This window comes from Pseudorasbora parva, chromosome 15, assembly GCF_024679245.1.
Source record: "Pseudorasbora parva isolate DD20220531a chromosome 15, ASM2467924v1, whole genome shotgun sequence".
NCBI classification, from domain to species: Eukaryota; Metazoa; Chordata; class Actinopteri; order Cypriniformes; family Gobionidae; genus Pseudorasbora; species Pseudorasbora parva.
This window is the reverse complement of record NC_090186.1, coordinates 26,942,476-26,960,197: the sequence shown is the minus strand read 5'-3', so window position 1 is coordinate 26,960,197 and position 17,722 is coordinate 26,942,476. Positions and strand designations below refer to the sequence as shown.

Below are 17,722 nucleotides of genomic sequence, written 5' to 3'. Positions count from 1 at the left end.
ATGGTCCTGTCGCAGGTTCACCACTGTTCCTTCCTTGGACCACTTTGTAGATGCTCTGACCCAGTCTTCTAGACATCACAATAACTTGGCCCTTGTCAAACTTGCTCAAATCCTTACGATTGCCCATTTTTCCTGCATCAACTTTGAGGACAAAATGTTCACTTGATGCCTAATATATCTCACCCACTAACAGGTGCCGTTATGAAGAGATAATCATTGTTATTCACTTTACTTGTGAACGATTGGCTTCCTAATAATCATTTGTGGATGCTGATCATTCCATCGACAAACACATTAGGGTTTGATCAAAATCATGCAAATCAGACATAGGAGGCCACCTCTTAGAATCAGAAATATAGAATATTAGAATAATTACTCAAAATAATTAATAATACAACATAAAAAACAGACATAATCTCAAGATATCTAATCATTCTTTATTGGAAGCTACAGTATATGTTAGGTACATAAAGTAACTCACTTCCAACGGTCATTTACATTTACATTTATGCATTTGGCAGACGCTTTTATCCAAAGTGACTTACATTGCATTCAAAGTACACATTTTACATTATTGTCAGTTCTTGCTTTCCCTGGGAATCGAACCCATGACCTTGGCGTTGCTAGCGCCACGCTCTACTGGTTGAGCTACAGGAAGGTCATGGTTGCATATCTCTGTCAGAGTCTGTACCCTGATGGAATGTTTATCTACACATAAACATTCAATAGAAAAGAAAATACTTTAGATGAAAACAACCAAAACTGAAACCATCGTTCAAAAACAATGAAAGTTTTTTTCCTCCATTAAGGCTAAAGATGTAATCAAAGCTTCTTTGAAATAAAGGCACTGGAGGCAGAGAGAATGAAAAAACAAGAATGCAGATAAACACCAAAAGTAAAGTGAGTATTTTTTACAATATGATTCAAATGACTTTAAATAAATCAATGTTAAGTGGTCTCTACCGGTCAGATTTTTTTTAATGAATATTTTTGCTTAAAAAATTGATAGTGATAGTAAATAATTTTACATTGTTCCAAAGATTTCTATTTAAAAAATGGTGTTCTTTCCCAAAATCTCTGTTTTAGCAACATAACCGTTTTCATTCAACATTGATAATAATAAGAATTGTTTATGACAATCAAATCAACATATTAGAATGATTTCTGAAGGATCATGTGACATTAAATGCTGGAATAATTCAGCTTTGCCAACACAGGAATAAATTACATTTTTCATTAAAATATACAACTATTTTAAATTGTAATATTTCACAATATTACTGTTTTTACATTATTAATTAGTATTATTAATCATTATTAGTATTATTGATCAAATAAGTGCAGCATAAGTGAGCACAAGATTTGAAATGAAAAAACATTTTACTGACCCCAAACTTAAACTTTAACACATACTGAATCAGTTTGATTTTACAAAAAAATTCTCCATACTTTGTATGAAACATCAGTAGATTTAAAAGCAAATCAACCATTATCACTAATTTGACCATTTTTTATTGCAAATCAACATTATAACTGGATGTCCTGACTCATGTACTATATGTGCCCTTTTTCCTACAACATAGATCTGCAATTGTGATCAGCAGCCGCTAGGTGTTTTTTGAAAAAATTCACAATCCTCTGCCATGCGTCTAACTGTGCTTCTGAATGAGCCTTGGGTTCCCCTCCAAACAAAACCACCTGGTTAGCTGCAGCATGAAAATTAGCGAGACAAAAGGGCATATAAGGCACCTCAATAAAGTGACCTGCTTTTTCATACCTCACCAGCTCGTAGTTATTTTTCCCATGTGCTTTGAGTCTGTCGCATGCGAGTTTTGCATAATAGGCACTTTGCCAATTCCTGTCAGCTTCTGACATTATAAACATGAAGTTACCAGAGGCACGCTCAATGGGAATAACGCTAGGAAGACCTATTTTGGACATCGGGTCATACATGACATCCCCAACATCCAAAAGGCCTGATGGTGTAATTTTTGATCTTGTAATGTCGTACAAGAGGGGTGGAATACTGATGTCTTTGTAGTAGATGGGGATCAAAGTATTGGCATTGCATCCATTGATCCAAACAGTGGCCGATATACCAGGCAGGAATGTTGCCATTGACAAAGCGAGATCTCCACTCTTTGATATGGACACTAGGCCAATTTTTTGATCTTTGACCTTTGAATACAACAGATGTTGGCATTTGAATTCTTATAAATCTCCCATTGTAATTACATATAAAGGTTATACATACTAACCTCTGGCTGTTGTCTCAGGAAATCTATGCCTTCTTCAAAGTACTCGAGGTGAAATTTGTCAGCTCTTTTGGGTAAATCTTGGTAACCTTGAAAAGCCAAGGCAAAAACGGCAAAGCCTCGTTTTGCCAGCAGAGCTGCCCTCAACTCAAACGGAACTCCTCTAAATGTAAATGTATCCAAAATCCCAGGAAATGGTCCTTTACCTAAAAAAAATTCGAACTTCAGCATTAAAAACTATACATTTGACAGGCTTGATTGATTGACAGCATTTGTGGGTGTTTTCAAACTGATGGGTGTTTATAAATCACGCAATGAAAATGATCCCCTTCACCCGGCCCCACCCCTAAGCTCTACCCACACTGACATGGGACACAGCTAGAGACATGGGCAAATCAGGTAACACCGTTGAAAAAACGCCCCTCTGTTTATGGCCTTGCCCACTGATCTGGTAACTCCTATTACTTTCCTGCAGAGACCTTTACTTGGACCCTACTACCCTAATCAAGCAGTGTTACACTTCACTTTTTCACCACAAGGCGCTGCTACAAAACAGTCTAAGTACAAGTTAAAGGGTTAGTTCACCCAAAAAGGAAATTTATGTCATTAATGACTCCACACCTGTAAGACCTCCGATCATCTTCGGAACACAGTTTAAGATATTTTATATTTAGTCCAACAGCGTATCTAAGTGTAGGCACTCTATACTATCCAGAAAGGGAATAAAAATCATCAAAGTAGTCCATTTGTGACAACAGTTAGTTAGTTAGAATCTCTTGAAGAATTGAAAATACATTTTGGTCCAAAAATAACAAAAACTGCGACTTTATTGTTTTCAAACCTCAAATAAAGATTAAAACAGTCTTATGAATCAATACGCCGATTCATTACCATTTTAATCTTTATTTGAGGTTTGGAAAAAAAAGCGGAAGAGAAGACAATGCTGAATAAAGTTGTAGTTTTTGCTATTTTTGGACCAAAATGAATTTTTGATGCTTCAAGAAATTCCAATTAACTAACTGATGTCACATAAGGACTACTTTGATTATGCTTTTTTAAATTCCCTTTCTGGACATGGACAGTAGGCCTATAATGTGCCTACACTTAGATACGCTGTCAGACTAAATATAAAATATCTTAAACTGTGTTCCGCGGATGAACGGAGGTCTTACGGTGTGGAACGACATTAGGGTGAGTTATTAATGACATAAATTTCGTTTTTGGGTGAATTAACCCTTTAATTTTTAGCATTATAATTTGGAGTTAGATTAATTTAAATACTTAAGTCATCCTTTCTGAGAACCAATGCTATATGGAGTGCCTTACGAATTTTAAAGTTCTTTAAGACGTTTACACAGCAAAAATAACTGACCAGGTGGCATAAAAATAGTTCCTCTGATTCTGCCTTCGGTTACAGGAATTCTCCGGACGCCATCGGTCATGCAGTGCCTCTCGTTTGTTATTTGGACGATGACTTTATCGTCACTGACACATTCAAGGTTAACGAGAGCAGGGCGAGTTACGTCTGTTAGTGTAAACTTGCAGCTTACGACGTCTGCCTTCAGCGCCCAGAATAAGCCCATTGGTTCAACTCCGGTAAAGCTGCCACCAAGAGAAGGGTCGCGGTTGAGGTCAACTTGACCACTTGCGTCTGCTTGGTAGGTGGCCGAAGCTCTGAAAACGAGTCCATTGTCATCTGTGATTTCAGAGCGTAAATCCACTCGTTGTTGTGGTTTTAAGCCACTCACTGTCACTTGCACTGGGTCTTCAAAAGAGCACTTATAACTTGGCAAAAGCCTAATATTGACCCCAGAACTGTAGTGTATTTTCCCAGCACTTCTTGCGAAAGAGGTAAATCCACACTTCAGCAGGGAAAACATGTCTTCTGACGTCTGTGTGACCTATGTGTGTGACTGACCACTGTCAGTTAGGTTACAATTGTTGTTGCCATGGTTGTTGCCGGTTGCTACCTTCTTCTTCTTCTAATGGCGGTTGGCAAACCAACTCTCGGTGCATTACCGCCCTCAACTGGACTGGAGAGTGAAGCACTAAGAAAAAAAAAACTAAATTCTCCCTTCTATTTCTGTCTTTAAAAATATTTTGTAACAGCATCACATATTTTTCATTCTCTGCTTGATCTAAAAACACTTCTTCCATTTCCTACTTGCTGTATTATAGCCTAGGCCTACACATCTGCCCTAACCATCACAGTTCCATATTTCTTGCCATTCATTATGGAGAAATTCTTTCATTTTCCCGTACCTCTTTTTTTTTCTTTTTTTTTTTCTAAGAGTAACCTGTATTTCAATCTCTAAATGTTTTAAAGCTTGCTTAGCTTATCGACCAATTTATTAGCCTCCACTCCCACATGTGCAGGAACCCATAAAAAACGTATTAAGGTTACTTTACCAAGTCTTAGCAAACTTATAAGAATCTCATATCTTGCCTTGATGATTTTAGTCCAATTGCAAGCCTTGATATTGCTGAATAATATTCTTAATAAATAGCGTCATATTGTTGCTCCCTTTATTCTGAATCTTTTTTTTAGCCCAAAACCTGGAAGAGAATATTATTAAACATTAGCAGAAAAGTTTACAAAGACTAAGCTTGCAATCAGTTGACACAACATTTATTTTATTATTATTATTAAAAATATTTTTTCAGGGTATGATTACAATTTTTAAAGTGCACCTCTTTACATTTATGGTTAACAGGAAATGAAAGAAAAACTGGAATTCACACACTTCTTTCTTCTCATAAAAAAGAGAAATAAATCTGATCCTGTTGCTTGCCACATCATCCAAATATTCAAATTCTAGACCTCTGTTTTTGACAGAGCATTTATTCAATTACGTTTAAAGAGAGAACAAAAAGCTAAAAATATTATTTTTTTCAGTGATATCATGTAATTCTCAGATCTTTTTCAGTTTACGTTGATTTTAATTCCCCCTTACACTGAATAAAAAAGAGAACACGATAGTAGAAAAGGAAAAAAAAGACCATAAGGGACCATTTAAAATCACAAAAGGGCTAAATAAAGTATGCCAATTTAATAATAATGATTCAATAATTTCCAAACTTCACAAAATTAACTTATGGCTTTTAAGTCTATAATACTGTCAATATACTTCGTGGTTTCACTCAGTAGGCTGAGGCATGAAGGTCGTGTTTTCATTTAATAAATATAGGATTAAAAAAAAAAAAAAAAATATATATATATATATATATATATATATATATATATATATATATATATATATATATATATATATATATATATATATATAGCCTAAAATAAATTAAATAATGAAAAGTGCGTTATAAATATTTACTTGTTGTGCGTTATTAAATATTTTAAATCTATTATTATTATAATAAATTGTGATGTCAGAATTACATTTTATTTATGAAAGGCACTGCAAAAAAAGTCGTCGAATGTATTGCCGTGTCAATGACCAGGCAAAATGTTTATTGCAATCACGATTGTGTGTCAGATCGCATTCCCATCCTCTTCCAAGTTACAGCTGATTTCCCGTGAACCAGCAGACCTCGTAAGTCCCGCCCCCCTCGCGTACAGTTCGCCATGGTCGTCATGGAGACGGTGTGAGAGCGAGGCCGCTGGTGGAGCTCGAAGCTCTTTCCTACTGTTGGGAGGAGGTACTCCGATCTGGCCCCGCTGGCTGTTCTCAACCTTCTCCGTAGACGGATGTTCAGTTCGAAAAGGCCCGTCAGAATCTCAGAGTACATTCCATACCAACATATACCGCGTTTACAGTAACCCTGGGATTTCCATCTATTAAACGCAGCTCCATGGTGACCCGATACTGATTATAAAGAGGAGGGCATTCACTGGTAAGATCTCTTTTTTGCGTTGTGAAGGTTAGTTAGCTGAGCTAACACGGTTAGCCACCCGGAGTCTTTAGGATCTAAATCACTGGGTAGCGTAAAATCGAACAGATTTCGATAGCCGAATGATTCAGTCTGTGTACTTGAATGTATAACTAGTAGGTCGGTAAGTTATTGACTGGTAAGGACTTTAACAAGGGGAGCTATTCCAGCCATATTGCTCGCTAGTGAATACTAATCCAATCATCAGCGCTGTTCCGAACACAGCAAATGCTCTTTTTTTGTGAAAGATAAAGTCGAGTATTTGTTGTATATGTTAATCACATTGTCCTTATGTCATTATCTGGCGAGTTTCAATTTGAGAAGTGGCTGTTAATGAGTGTGTCATAACGCGATTTCTAAAGTCTCCAGTCCGGCGATGCGGACAAAGCCTGTTGTTAGCTTCCTACCCATAGGCTGCCATTTTACTTCAGTTAAATATGTGTTGTATGTGTATTATTAAACATCAGTTTTTGTTTTAGATACATTGGCATGTAACGTTATATTCGTCGAGGTGTTACGGTATTTTCTCGGCCAGCAACGGACCTCAAATATCGTTGTGGTCTTTTGTGCTTGCGCCAACCGGTGCGTCGTGCGTATATCTAGAGACTTACAGTCAACATGTAAGTTAATTAAAATATACATTCTGTTTTTATGACATGTCGAAACATTGGACTCTTACAAACGCAAATACATACGTACGTACGCACGCGCACATGCAGAAAGTGCTGTGCGTAAACAATGTTTACTTCACACGTAAAAAATCTTGTGATCGGAAAGTTAGGAAACTTAATCGCGATTATTAGTGAATCGTCTTTTTTGTTTGATTGCTTATGGTAATTTTGTTTTGTTCACATTAGTTGGAGAGCACGGCTCGATCTGTTCCCTTTGTTGTTCTTGTTCTGCTCTCGGAACAGTTGCACGTGTCAGCGCGTGTGACTTTAAGCCCGGACATACTGAGGCTTATTTCTATCTTGCATAGAATAACTACGTTAGCAGGTCTCTCAGCCCACTCTAGTTCTCTCCAAATACCGGCTTGTTTTTTTGTTTTGTTTTATAAAAATGTGCTGCTAGTTTTTATTGTGGCGATAAGGTCTGGGCCATTTCTCGTAGTGAAAACAAGATTAGTGTCATCTGCCTACAACTAATTGCTTCATAATTTGCTTATATCTCTCATTTGGAGCCAACGTACATTGTTTGTTTTTTTGTTTTTGTAATACTTGTAACCCAACCACACCTTTACTTTGTTTTTCTATATAGCATGTCTTGACCTAAATGTGAAGCTACCTGTTGAAACTTGATCAAGAGGTTGTTTCAATGTGATATCATGTAGACAATGTAATAGTTACTTTGAAAAACTTCCCATCACAAACTCTTGTTGGCTCCCTATGGATAACCACTTCTTCCTCGTTGCTTTTTGTATGCAAATGTGTAAATAGCTGTGTGAGCCATATTTTACTCAACAAAAGTCTTTACTGTCATGCAGGCTGGACTCTTCTTGCAGCTATTCTCAGCTGTACTTCTGTCTTTCTCTCTTCTATCTTGTACTAAACTCTTTGGAAGGGCTCTGTTTTTGGACATGTCTTGCTCATAGCGTTTAAACCTGAAGGCAGCTCTGGTATGATGAAGCAGGAAACTGTTGCCACGTTACTTTTGGCATCTGGCCTGTTTTGCTGTTCCGTTTAAAGGAAATTGACTAGTGTGATAGGATTATGGCTTTATAATGTAGTTTAAAAAACATATTTCCCTTTTTCTTCTTTTTTTACCACAAAGTGGTAAAGAAATGCTCTCAAAAATAAAAAAGATACAAAAATAGATTCTTAAAAGGGATAGCACCAAAAAAAAAAAAAAAAAAAAAAATACAATTGAATCAGTTTCAGTAACTCTTCCTCATGTTGTTCCAAACCAGTATAGTTTGTTTATCTTCTTCTTTGCTAACACAATTTAAGATATGTTTTAATGGAACCTGAGAGATTTCGGTCCCTCCATTAAAAGTCCATTCTACAAAAATGCTGATGCTTCAAAAAGTCCATAAATTGTCCTAAATTCCATATAATTTGAGTTCAGTTTAACCCAAGTTTAATCTACACCAATGATTTATATTATTTGATGTGCTCTAATATGTGCGTTTCTCAATATTATGTTTAAATTATTAATCTTATTAAAAGCCTAAAGTAAATCTCTGTGTATATCTTAGACTAAGATTAAATTTGATTCATATGGTTCTCTTTATGAACTTTTTGAAGAATCTAAGGTTTACATTAGTGAAGCCTTAGTGCTTAATATTTTGGTCAGATTTTTTTGTAGCTGTTCACACGTTTTAAACGCGTGAATAGATTCATGGTCCTGGACTCACCTGTATGCGCAAAAGAACAATAAAAAGACGTCACTCAGCACTGTTATACGGAAGTAAACGTGGAGAACATTAAAGTGATTATACGTTTATTTATAGTGTGATCTGCCAGCGAATTTAAGTGCACAAAGAGGAAGATGCGAAAAAAAACAGCATTTTTTTTACATTTATGATGCGAGCCCTCATGTTTTCATTGTAAATAGAGCTGCTGTATCTAAAATACTTATGAGTTCTTCCACTGAATACCTTTCACAAATGTCTTGATAACACTGGGTTTAAGTGACTCCCATGAGCACAGAATTATGACAAATCTATAGTGACGTAAATGCCACATGAATTCTGATACGACTTTTTAGGCTGTCGCATTGCAAAACATCTGACCTGTATCTGATTAAGAGCCACATATGGAAGTGGCACAAATAGGAATTGAAAAGACCCGATACCATGTGGTTTGTGCTTTTCACATCTTCATGGGAAAAACAGATATGAGTCGTATTGTGAGCAAAAAAATTTGGGCCACATTTACCCACAGTCTTGTTGTGGTGTGTAATGGACTTTCAGTATAGGAACAGAAATCTCTTAGGTTTCATAACCTGTGTTTTGAATGTGAACAAAACTCTTATGGGTTTGGACATGATGAAATAAATCCGCTTTATAGATTTTTGCTACATTTTGTACTAGCTTGGTTCTTGAACAGCTTGTGATTTATCTGTATTTTAAAATATTTATAGGCAGTTGTTGTTGGTTATTTGTGTTATGATATTACGCTTACTCGGGATGCCATCTACTCCGTCCTTAGTCACTTTTACTGAATCCATGCTGTATTGCTGCTTTCCACTCTGGGATCCTGTTGGCACAGAGCATTTTGTTGCAGAATGTTCTTCTGCACTAGTCTGTTTGGTACATGAGACAGCAGGCGAGCTCTTCTCTGCCAGTGGGATGTGCGTCACACTCCTTGTGCTCCTTGGGCACCCTAGTGCTTCTCCGGAGCTAGTAAGGGAAAGGTGTGGCGGTGGTGGCAGATTGGCCTCACGTGGGAGCTGTAGCTGCACCCTCAGCATCCTGTCTGTTTCTAGGGCTCGTGCGCCCCATGTTTTTGAACCTAATCTTCCTTCTGCACACACATGTATCTTCTTTTAGAGGAATGCTGACAAATGGCTTGTGCTTACTTAGCAGCAATGTTGCAGCACCTGCTCTCATTTGTCTGATGGCCGTGCTCTTGTTTTTCCGCTAAGTGCATATTTGCTAATAGGCTTAATATATAATATGAATAACACCATAGAGGTGTACAAGATGCTCTGTAGCATCTGTTCTCTATTATAAAATGTATTGTGACATGAGCAATTCAGTTCCTTGAGGTTTCTCAGTTCACACATCACCCAATCATTGAGAACAGTGTTGCTTTTCAACAAACTGTTTGTTCCAATTTTCTTGAATATAAAACATTGCCTAGTTTGCTTTATTAAAACTGCTATATGCTCTGTTTTTTACATTTTAAAACTATTGTGATTGGAATCATTTGTGGAATAAGTCATGTTGTTAGAATGATGATCTGACTATAATGTGAGGTAGGTATGTGAGTAGCATGATGTATGTAAATCCCATCTATGGAAATCAGCTTCATTTTTGGTGAAATTCTGCAAGCATAGATTTCATGTGAGCAGGCGTGGGCAATATACCGGTAGACACGATTAACCGGTAGAAATTTGTGAACCGGTAAAGATTTTGTATCGCCCCTATCGCGGTTATGCTCAGAGCTTATCATTTGAATGCATTTTTAAGCATTGCGGTTTAAAAAAACAAATGGTTTTAAACCATTGAAACGCAATAAAATAACTAATTTCACTATATGCACGTGCTGTCTGACAGAAAAGAGTGTGTTAGTGCTGAACTAAGGGCCTTTTGCCGGCTTATTGGGTTTAAACTGTCTAACACACACACACACACACACACACACACACACACACACACACACACACACACACACTTGTGTGCCAAAATGCCTTTCTTCACAAGTAATTCTTATTACTTTGGCTAGTATTTGTTGTTTTTGTTAGTTTTTAGTTATTTGTGAAATTGAAATTGTTGACACAAATTATGCAATTTCTATGTTATCTAATTTGTTATCTAAAAAAGTTAAAATAACTACATTGTGATATAAACTGTCAGAAAAAAGGTGCATTGCTGTTGCATTGCATTGCATTGCATTGCATGTGCATTGCAAGGTGGTGCCCTAAGGTACAAAACCGAAAAGGTACTAATATGCACCTTTTAAGGTACAAATATGCACTCTTAAAGTACTGATATGTACATCTTAAGGTACTAATATGTCCCATTTAGGGGTGAGTAAGGTACAAAAATGTACCTTTTCCATTTTGTACCTTAGGCGTACCACCCCAATGACAGCACTGTCCCTTTTTTCTAATAATAATAACATTATCGTATGTAAGTGTGGTAAAGGAAAGTATTCATAAAGTGTGTTGTAGCTACTGCTTCTGTTTTGCATTTAATACACTAACTACCGAGATCCCTGTAGTAATAAGTGTGTTTGTGTCATCAGGTTCAGCCGGAGAGGACTCTTGCTGCACAAGCAGTGCTGAAAGATGTGCAATGGAATGGTAGCGTGTGAGACGAGAGCCTCGCTCGCTCACAGGGTGGCCGCCAAATCCCTGCTGCTCCTTCTCCTCGGCATGCTCCCCACAGGCCAAGCTTCAGGTAAGATTATTCACAAAAACCTCCGCCAAACTCCTACATCTCGACCTTCCACTGCCGTCCACTCTCTGATATTTAAGATGCTGACAGCTGCCTCATTGATTTATTTCGTAGGAAGTAATATGTCCTTAGATTATGAAATATGTAAAGTAACTTGTGGGATGGAAGTGTCACGGAATGCTTTTTCAATGCATTACATTGAATTCAGTTTCTGCATAATTCTGAGTCACAGATGGTTTACAGTGGCTCGGTTTTGTCTGTTGGCATCCATGATTCTAATCGTCAAAGACAAAGGTTTCGTTCTTTTGTTTGTATCGCGCTTTGATCAGTGCTTTAATAACAGAAATAACCGTTGGACTTAAGCTACCGGATGGAATAAAATGAGCATCATTTCTTTGTTTTCAGCCGAGCATCTGGGAGGTGTTGGTGGGGGCTGGGCACACACTCACTCTCTTTCTTTCTCTCCACTGAGGGTGTGTGTACGTCTGTCGCCCCTTGTCTGTAAGAGCCTCATCCAGAGTCTCCCTCCCTAAACTATATCTATATCATGCTCTATGTGGCAGATTTGACCTGAGAACTAAGACAGATGTCCATGTTGACAGGCAGTCGATGTGTTGTTATAAAGACTGTGGTGTGTATGTGTGAACGTATTCACTTGTGTGTGTGTTTTTATAAATCCTAAGTTATTCTTTAACTCAGGTGGGACTAGTTTTTAGCCTGGTTAGGTCAGGTGGTTTGTGGTTCACCAATTTGAAAACTTCCCGGGTAAAATAACAGTTGGTGCTCGAAGAACTGTTGGAATCCCATCCAATCAAATGAAGTTGACAAGGAGCTAAATATAGTATAATTATTATTTCTAAGATAGAACTATTACCGTGTTGTACAAATCTGCATTAAATAATGATACTTATTCCTATCATTTCAAATCGTCTATCAACAAAAATGTTGGAAATTACGTGAATGTAAAAATAAAATTAACATGCAGTGAAATTGACTACTTATACACACACTGCGTTTCAAATATTATCACATATCAATATGTATTGAAAATTATTTTTGACATATGTAAGTATTAGAAAATTATTGAAAATTATTTTTTATATAAGTATTAGGGGTGTTGACAAGATAATGGCCTCAAGATCTTGCGAGATTAAAGTGTGACGAGATTTCTGGTCGAGGTGAAAATCTGTCTCATGTCATGTTGTCATGACGGAGTGTGAGGGTGAAGTTAGGATATAATATGCCGCAGCAACGTAAACATTATGCCTTTAATGTAGTTTAGCTTTTTATAGTAATAAAAATAATTTAATTCCAGTGGATAACGGTCGCTGTTCGAGCCATACATCACTGTGCGCATCACTGATCACATGACGAGAAGACCGTGGTGAAAAATTCATTGTAAAATGTGCATTAAGCACACCACATACTATCCACAGATAATGCACAATCGCAAAATTTAAAGTGAAAGTAAACCTGAGCGCACATTCAATCGTGATTTCAATAAGTTACCGCTGATTGAAAGCAGCTTCCTGAGCCATGCAAATATCTCCCAATATGAAAACTATGTTAGGCTGGGCTGTGTAGTTAACCATATCTTAGCTCTTTGAATATTGAGATAGTACTTTGATTATGGTTGCACTTATTGTTTGTTCAACAAAAGTTATTTCAGGTCAACAGTTGTAGAAGCTCATAAATCATGTGCAGTTCTAAGGTCTGAAGAGACAATCATACAGAAGAGGAGCCAGTCAGTTGAGTTTGTGGCAAAACCTTTTACAGTGCTTAAGTATTATCTTTTACTGCATATGATAATTCATATTTAGAAAGAAGAACTGAAATGAGATTGAAAACCTTTCAAAATGCACATGCAGTGTATTTCATGGAGATTTCTTAAAGGGGTGATGAATCCAGAAATCATCTTTTCCTTGAGCTTTTGATATATAAATGGTCATGGTAATATAAGAATATCCTCTTAAGTTTCAGAGCTGAAAATTTCCTTGTTGGTCAAAGAAAAACTTTTATAGACACCAGGCCCAGCAAACGATCTTGTGCTTCATTCTTACGTCATAGCGCTACGTAACACACACCTCTACAGCACGTCTGATCCAGTAGCCCCGCCCACCGACTCATGGAGCTGATCGGCTAGTGCTAGCTGGTCAACAAAAAGAAACATGCCGAGGAAGATAGCAAGATATTGTGCTATTCCTGGTTGTGGAAGAACACCGTCGCTCCATAAGCTTCCTTCTGATCCTAATATTAGGAATGTGTGGTTGAACTTAAACTTTCCTGACGTGGGAAAGGCATGTTCACTGTAGGATCATTTGTAAACAAATCTCTAGTCGATGCTGGATTTGGATCCGACAGGAATGGTGCAGCACACTTATGTGAGTAAAACGTATTTTTATATGTAATAGTACTGCATTGTTATAGATCGTTTTGCCTAATGTGTACGTCTAACAGAAACATACCTTTAGCACGCTGGACTCAGACACATATGGGCCAGGGCTCGCAAAGCCCTGCAGGCTGATGAATCTCATAATATTCCGTTCTTGATCTGTGCTGTTGTCTCTCTCGACTTGACATTTTAAAGGCAGCGCGTGTGTGTGTGTGTGTGTGTGTGTGTGTGTGTGTGCCCGGTTCACGCTTATATCAACCGATCATGCGGGCTATGTGTAATATAAAAGTAATAGTCCAATCAATCGTGGGTGGATGAGAAATAAATCATTGTGTTTGTTTGATAAAGACATTTACAAGCCCTTTGATCAAGATAATCATTCCAGTGGTCGCTTCTCCCTCAATCTCTCCTCTCCCTTATGTGAACTGACAGGGGAGTTTAAGCTCATTAAATATGCAAATCTTATCCAATCCTAGCCGTGGGCGTTTACTTCCAAGTCTCCAATGCAGCACGCCCATCAAAACCCAGCGTTCAGGAGAGAGCCTCAAAACCAGTGTAGAAAATAGCCTATAACTTATTAGTTATGATGTTTTTGAATGTAAAAACCACACGAACATCATTAGTTGACCTCAGACAACGGTATAAAATAATTAGAAAAGCCAGTTCATGACACCTTTAAAAATACTATGTGAAAATTGTCTCGTCTCGTTCTTGTGAACCCAATCTCGTGTCTTGTCTCTTTAGCTAAGTCTCATCACACCCCTAATAAGTATTGTTTCTTTCAGTAGATTTTTAAAATCTAAATAGTCCTCTGTTTATAATTGCAATTCTAAAGAAAACTAGTCCAGCCTGAATAGCATTTAACTCTCCGTTCCCAAAACCACATGGCATCTGCACTATTTCCTCTTAATAATGAGCAAATGAGTGTCTCTTGCCTTATGTAATATGTGAGTCATTGAGAGCGTTGCACTTGGAGAATAAATGATAGAGATTGAGGGATGGTGGGATTGGGCTGGACTACTGATCCCATGTGGCCACATTCCCATATTGATTCAGCAACACAAAGTCGAGCCAGGGACAAAAGTGTCCCAAGTGATCCAAAGTAATTTGTGTGTGTATGCATGGATGTATTGCTGCTCACACGTGTTTGGCATGAATCTAGTACATCGGCTGAAAGCTACGTGTTCAGCCTTCCCACTGACCGAGCAGCAGACAGAAGGGATGATTTTTCAAGGTCATCCGATGAAAGTCTGTTGATGATATTGTGCCATATTTTAGGCTGTTTTTCCTTTCATCCATCCAAGCATCCATTTTTTTTTGTTCTGTCCATCTCTTCAGTGTGCTTAAATGTGAAGCGTGTAATAAGTGGTAGTAAAAATAATAATAATAAAAAAATTCAGACAAACAGCTAGTCTTGCACAATTTTACAGTATTAGTTGAACGTGTTGATTTGCTATTGTGAAAACTTATTGTAATTTTATTTGGTGCCATTAGTTGTGCAGAAATTACATGCTCCATCCTTAATCTATGTTTATACAATAGCCGGAGTATATTTTAAAGCAGGGGTCCCCAATCTCGGTCCTGAAGGGCCACTGTCCTGCAGAGTTTAGCTCCAACCCCAATCAAACACACCGGAAACAGCTAATCAATAGCTGTGTCTCATTTCAGAAGGCTGCATCCTCCGGAGGTCCTTCTTTCACAGGAATTCGGAGTGTGCATGAGGTGTAGCCTTCACTGCTGGAGATAACCCACAATTCTTTGCATCTCCTTTAACAACCGTCATATTTTTTTTAATATTATATGAAAAAACGGCACCACCGCCAGATATACATGTGAGCGTAGGTGTGGTGTTTAAATTAAGTAGTTCAAGCTTTTTTTTTTTTTTAAGCTTTTTAAACAGATAGTTGTGGTAAACAGGATTACAACTGTTTAGTGCATTTTAAACGTTTAGAACAGTACATTACTGTCAAGACAAGAAACATTTCATAGTCATTTTCAAGTTATAAATCATTTTCATCCATATAACTGGCGTGAGAGTGCAACGATGCTGAACTTGTTGGCATAGCAACGTCTCTTTTAATTCTGATTGAGGACACAGGATGCAGGAGTATACTGCATCCTAAACAGGATGTGTCCTTTGGAGGGGGGTACACGATTTACAGCTATGTATACAGCAGATAGTAATTTTTTGAGAAACCATAAAGAGGTATCTACAGATCAAGCATAATAACAGAAACAATTAATAATCTTGGAGAGAGTTTAATCGTGTTGACTGTCATAATCGAACACAGCACACAGTTTGAAAGCTGAATGGAGAACGACTGATAGCCACAGCAGAGGGAAGCATTGACGTGAACTTGAATTTAATGACTTAAATATTCATTTGTACTCACATTTCCTGTTAGCCTAGAAATCTAGACGCACCCTAGCGACAGAAAATCGAATCTGCCGCGAGTGTCGTCTAGCAACTCTCAATACAATTCTGAGCTGTAAAAACCAAACTCTGGTCGGGCCAATCACATCGTGTATAGAGTCGGTGGGCGGGGCTTAACAAAATGATGACAGAGTTGTGCTTGCGTGCTACTAGTAAACACTGAAGCTGGCGAACGGCGATCTTTCAAATCAGCTTTGACTGCTACTAATTTTTTCCCCATCAAAATAAAAGTCCCGCGGCTCACGAGACATGTGTTGTTCATCTCCTTAACAATCGCTCCAGCGGCCTTGCTCAGCTCCACAACACTCGGACCTGCTCTGCTTCATACTACAGTAACGTTAATAACTGCATCCATGAACATGATTTCTGCCTGAGTCCTAGCCCGATTCTTTTTCACCGGCTGTGAGGTGAAGACCGCATGTCCCAAGATGGCGCTCTCAGACTTGGCGTCATCAAACTATGACTTTGTTTTGAATAGTTGCATAGTGCACCTTTAATGCACTTCTATCTAAATTAGACATATGATTTCTTTCCCAGCTGGATAAACTCAGACATAACCGACTGTGTGTTTGGAAAAAAATAACAGTATTTGACAGTTTAAGCACAATAGGACACAAGAGAACTTAGTTTAGTGCTCACGCGACACAGCTTTCTATGTGTGTGCTCAGAAAACTGCATATTAAACGATTAAACTGATATGGCTTTAAAACGCATCCAAATAATGATGACAAAAAACTGCAGTTATGACAGCATAACCAAGATAGAGATGATGATAAAAAAACTGATGTTTTGTTTGTTGTTGGCAGAGTATCACATGCATGAGTTGTAAAGGCTCCACCCTCTTCTGGAAAGTGGGGTGGTGGGCAGCCGTTCATTTGCATTTAAAAACACACGAAAACAGCATCTTTTTGCTTTCACCCAAAAAGGGACATTTACAGAATGGTATAATAAAGTAGGTAAATTGAGCTGAAACTTCAGACTCATTCTGGGAAAACCTGAGACTTGTAGTGCACTTGTAGACCCTTTAAGTCTTAATGGACGGTAATGCATGAAATCTACCCCTCACAGGAAGTCCTAGACCTAGATCTGTATTGGTCTGACAGAACATGCTGAAGGAAGGATTCAAGGCTTCTGAGTAAAGGAGGAACCTGAATCAGATATGCAAATCTCCACAGCTATGTTCCAACAAGTAGCAGAAGCTGTTAATTATGAATTAATACCTATAAAGTGTTCAGGTCTGCTCATACTTTTGGCAATGTAGCTTGTTTGGCAGGTCATCAATGTCAATTTCAAGACCAGGATGTGCGAGACTATTCAACTAGTAAACAACTGCTCCTGCATTTAATGTGTTGCTTTATATTTTTACAAAAATACATTTTTGTAAAATCACAAAACTGTATATTTTTATACAATTATAGGCATATATTATTTTATGGCGGAAAACAAATTCATTAAATTTTACCTCTGATTTTGCACGTGTTGGTTTTCTCTTTGATGCTCGCGGCGGGTTCAAAGTAGGGATGGGCAATATCTAAAAAAAATTTTTTTTTAAATCTAGATTTTGTAAATTATTACAATATTCGATTTATATCTCTGTTTGCAATTGCTTTTTTTAATAATGCTAATAACAATATGATTTTATTTTGCCCCATTAAAAACAACAAAAACTATTTAGATAGAACTAAATTAAA

The 17,722-nt window shown here is 37.6% G+C and overlaps 2 protein-coding genes across 3 annotated transcripts in view; one reads left to right on the top strand and one right to left on the bottom strand.

Moving 5' to 3' along the window:
* Window positions 1–432: 432 nt before the first annotated feature.
* Window positions 433–4,187, bottom strand: LOC137041919 (acyl-coenzyme A thioesterase 5-like). The gene is made up of 3 exons (XM_067418591.1): window positions 3,628–4,187; window positions 2,259–2,461; window positions 433–2,178 (listed from the first exon to the last, which is right to left on the bottom strand). The coding sequence occupies exons 1-3, from the start codon at window positions 4,133–4,135 to the stop codon at window positions 1,573–1,575; spliced, it is 1,317 nt and encodes a 438-aa protein (XP_067274692.1). The 5' UTR covers window positions 4,136–4,187; the 3' UTR covers window positions 433–1,572.
* Window positions 4,188–5,844: 1,657 nt separating this feature from the next.
* susd6 (sushi domain containing 6) overlaps window positions 5,845–17,722 on the top strand; it is a 36,269-nt gene continuing 24,391 nt past the window's right edge. The window contains exons 1-2 of one of the 2 annotated variants that reach the window (XM_067417516.1): window positions 5,845–6,107; window positions 11,054–11,208. In XM_067417516.1, coding sequence (XP_067273617.1) covers window positions 11,097–11,208 — 112 coding nt within the window. In that variant the 5' untranslated portion in view covers window positions 5,845–6,107; window positions 11,054–11,096. The remainder of the gene's footprint in view (window positions 6,108–11,053; window positions 11,209–17,722) is intronic. The other variant, XM_067417517.1, reaches the window with a different exon arrangement.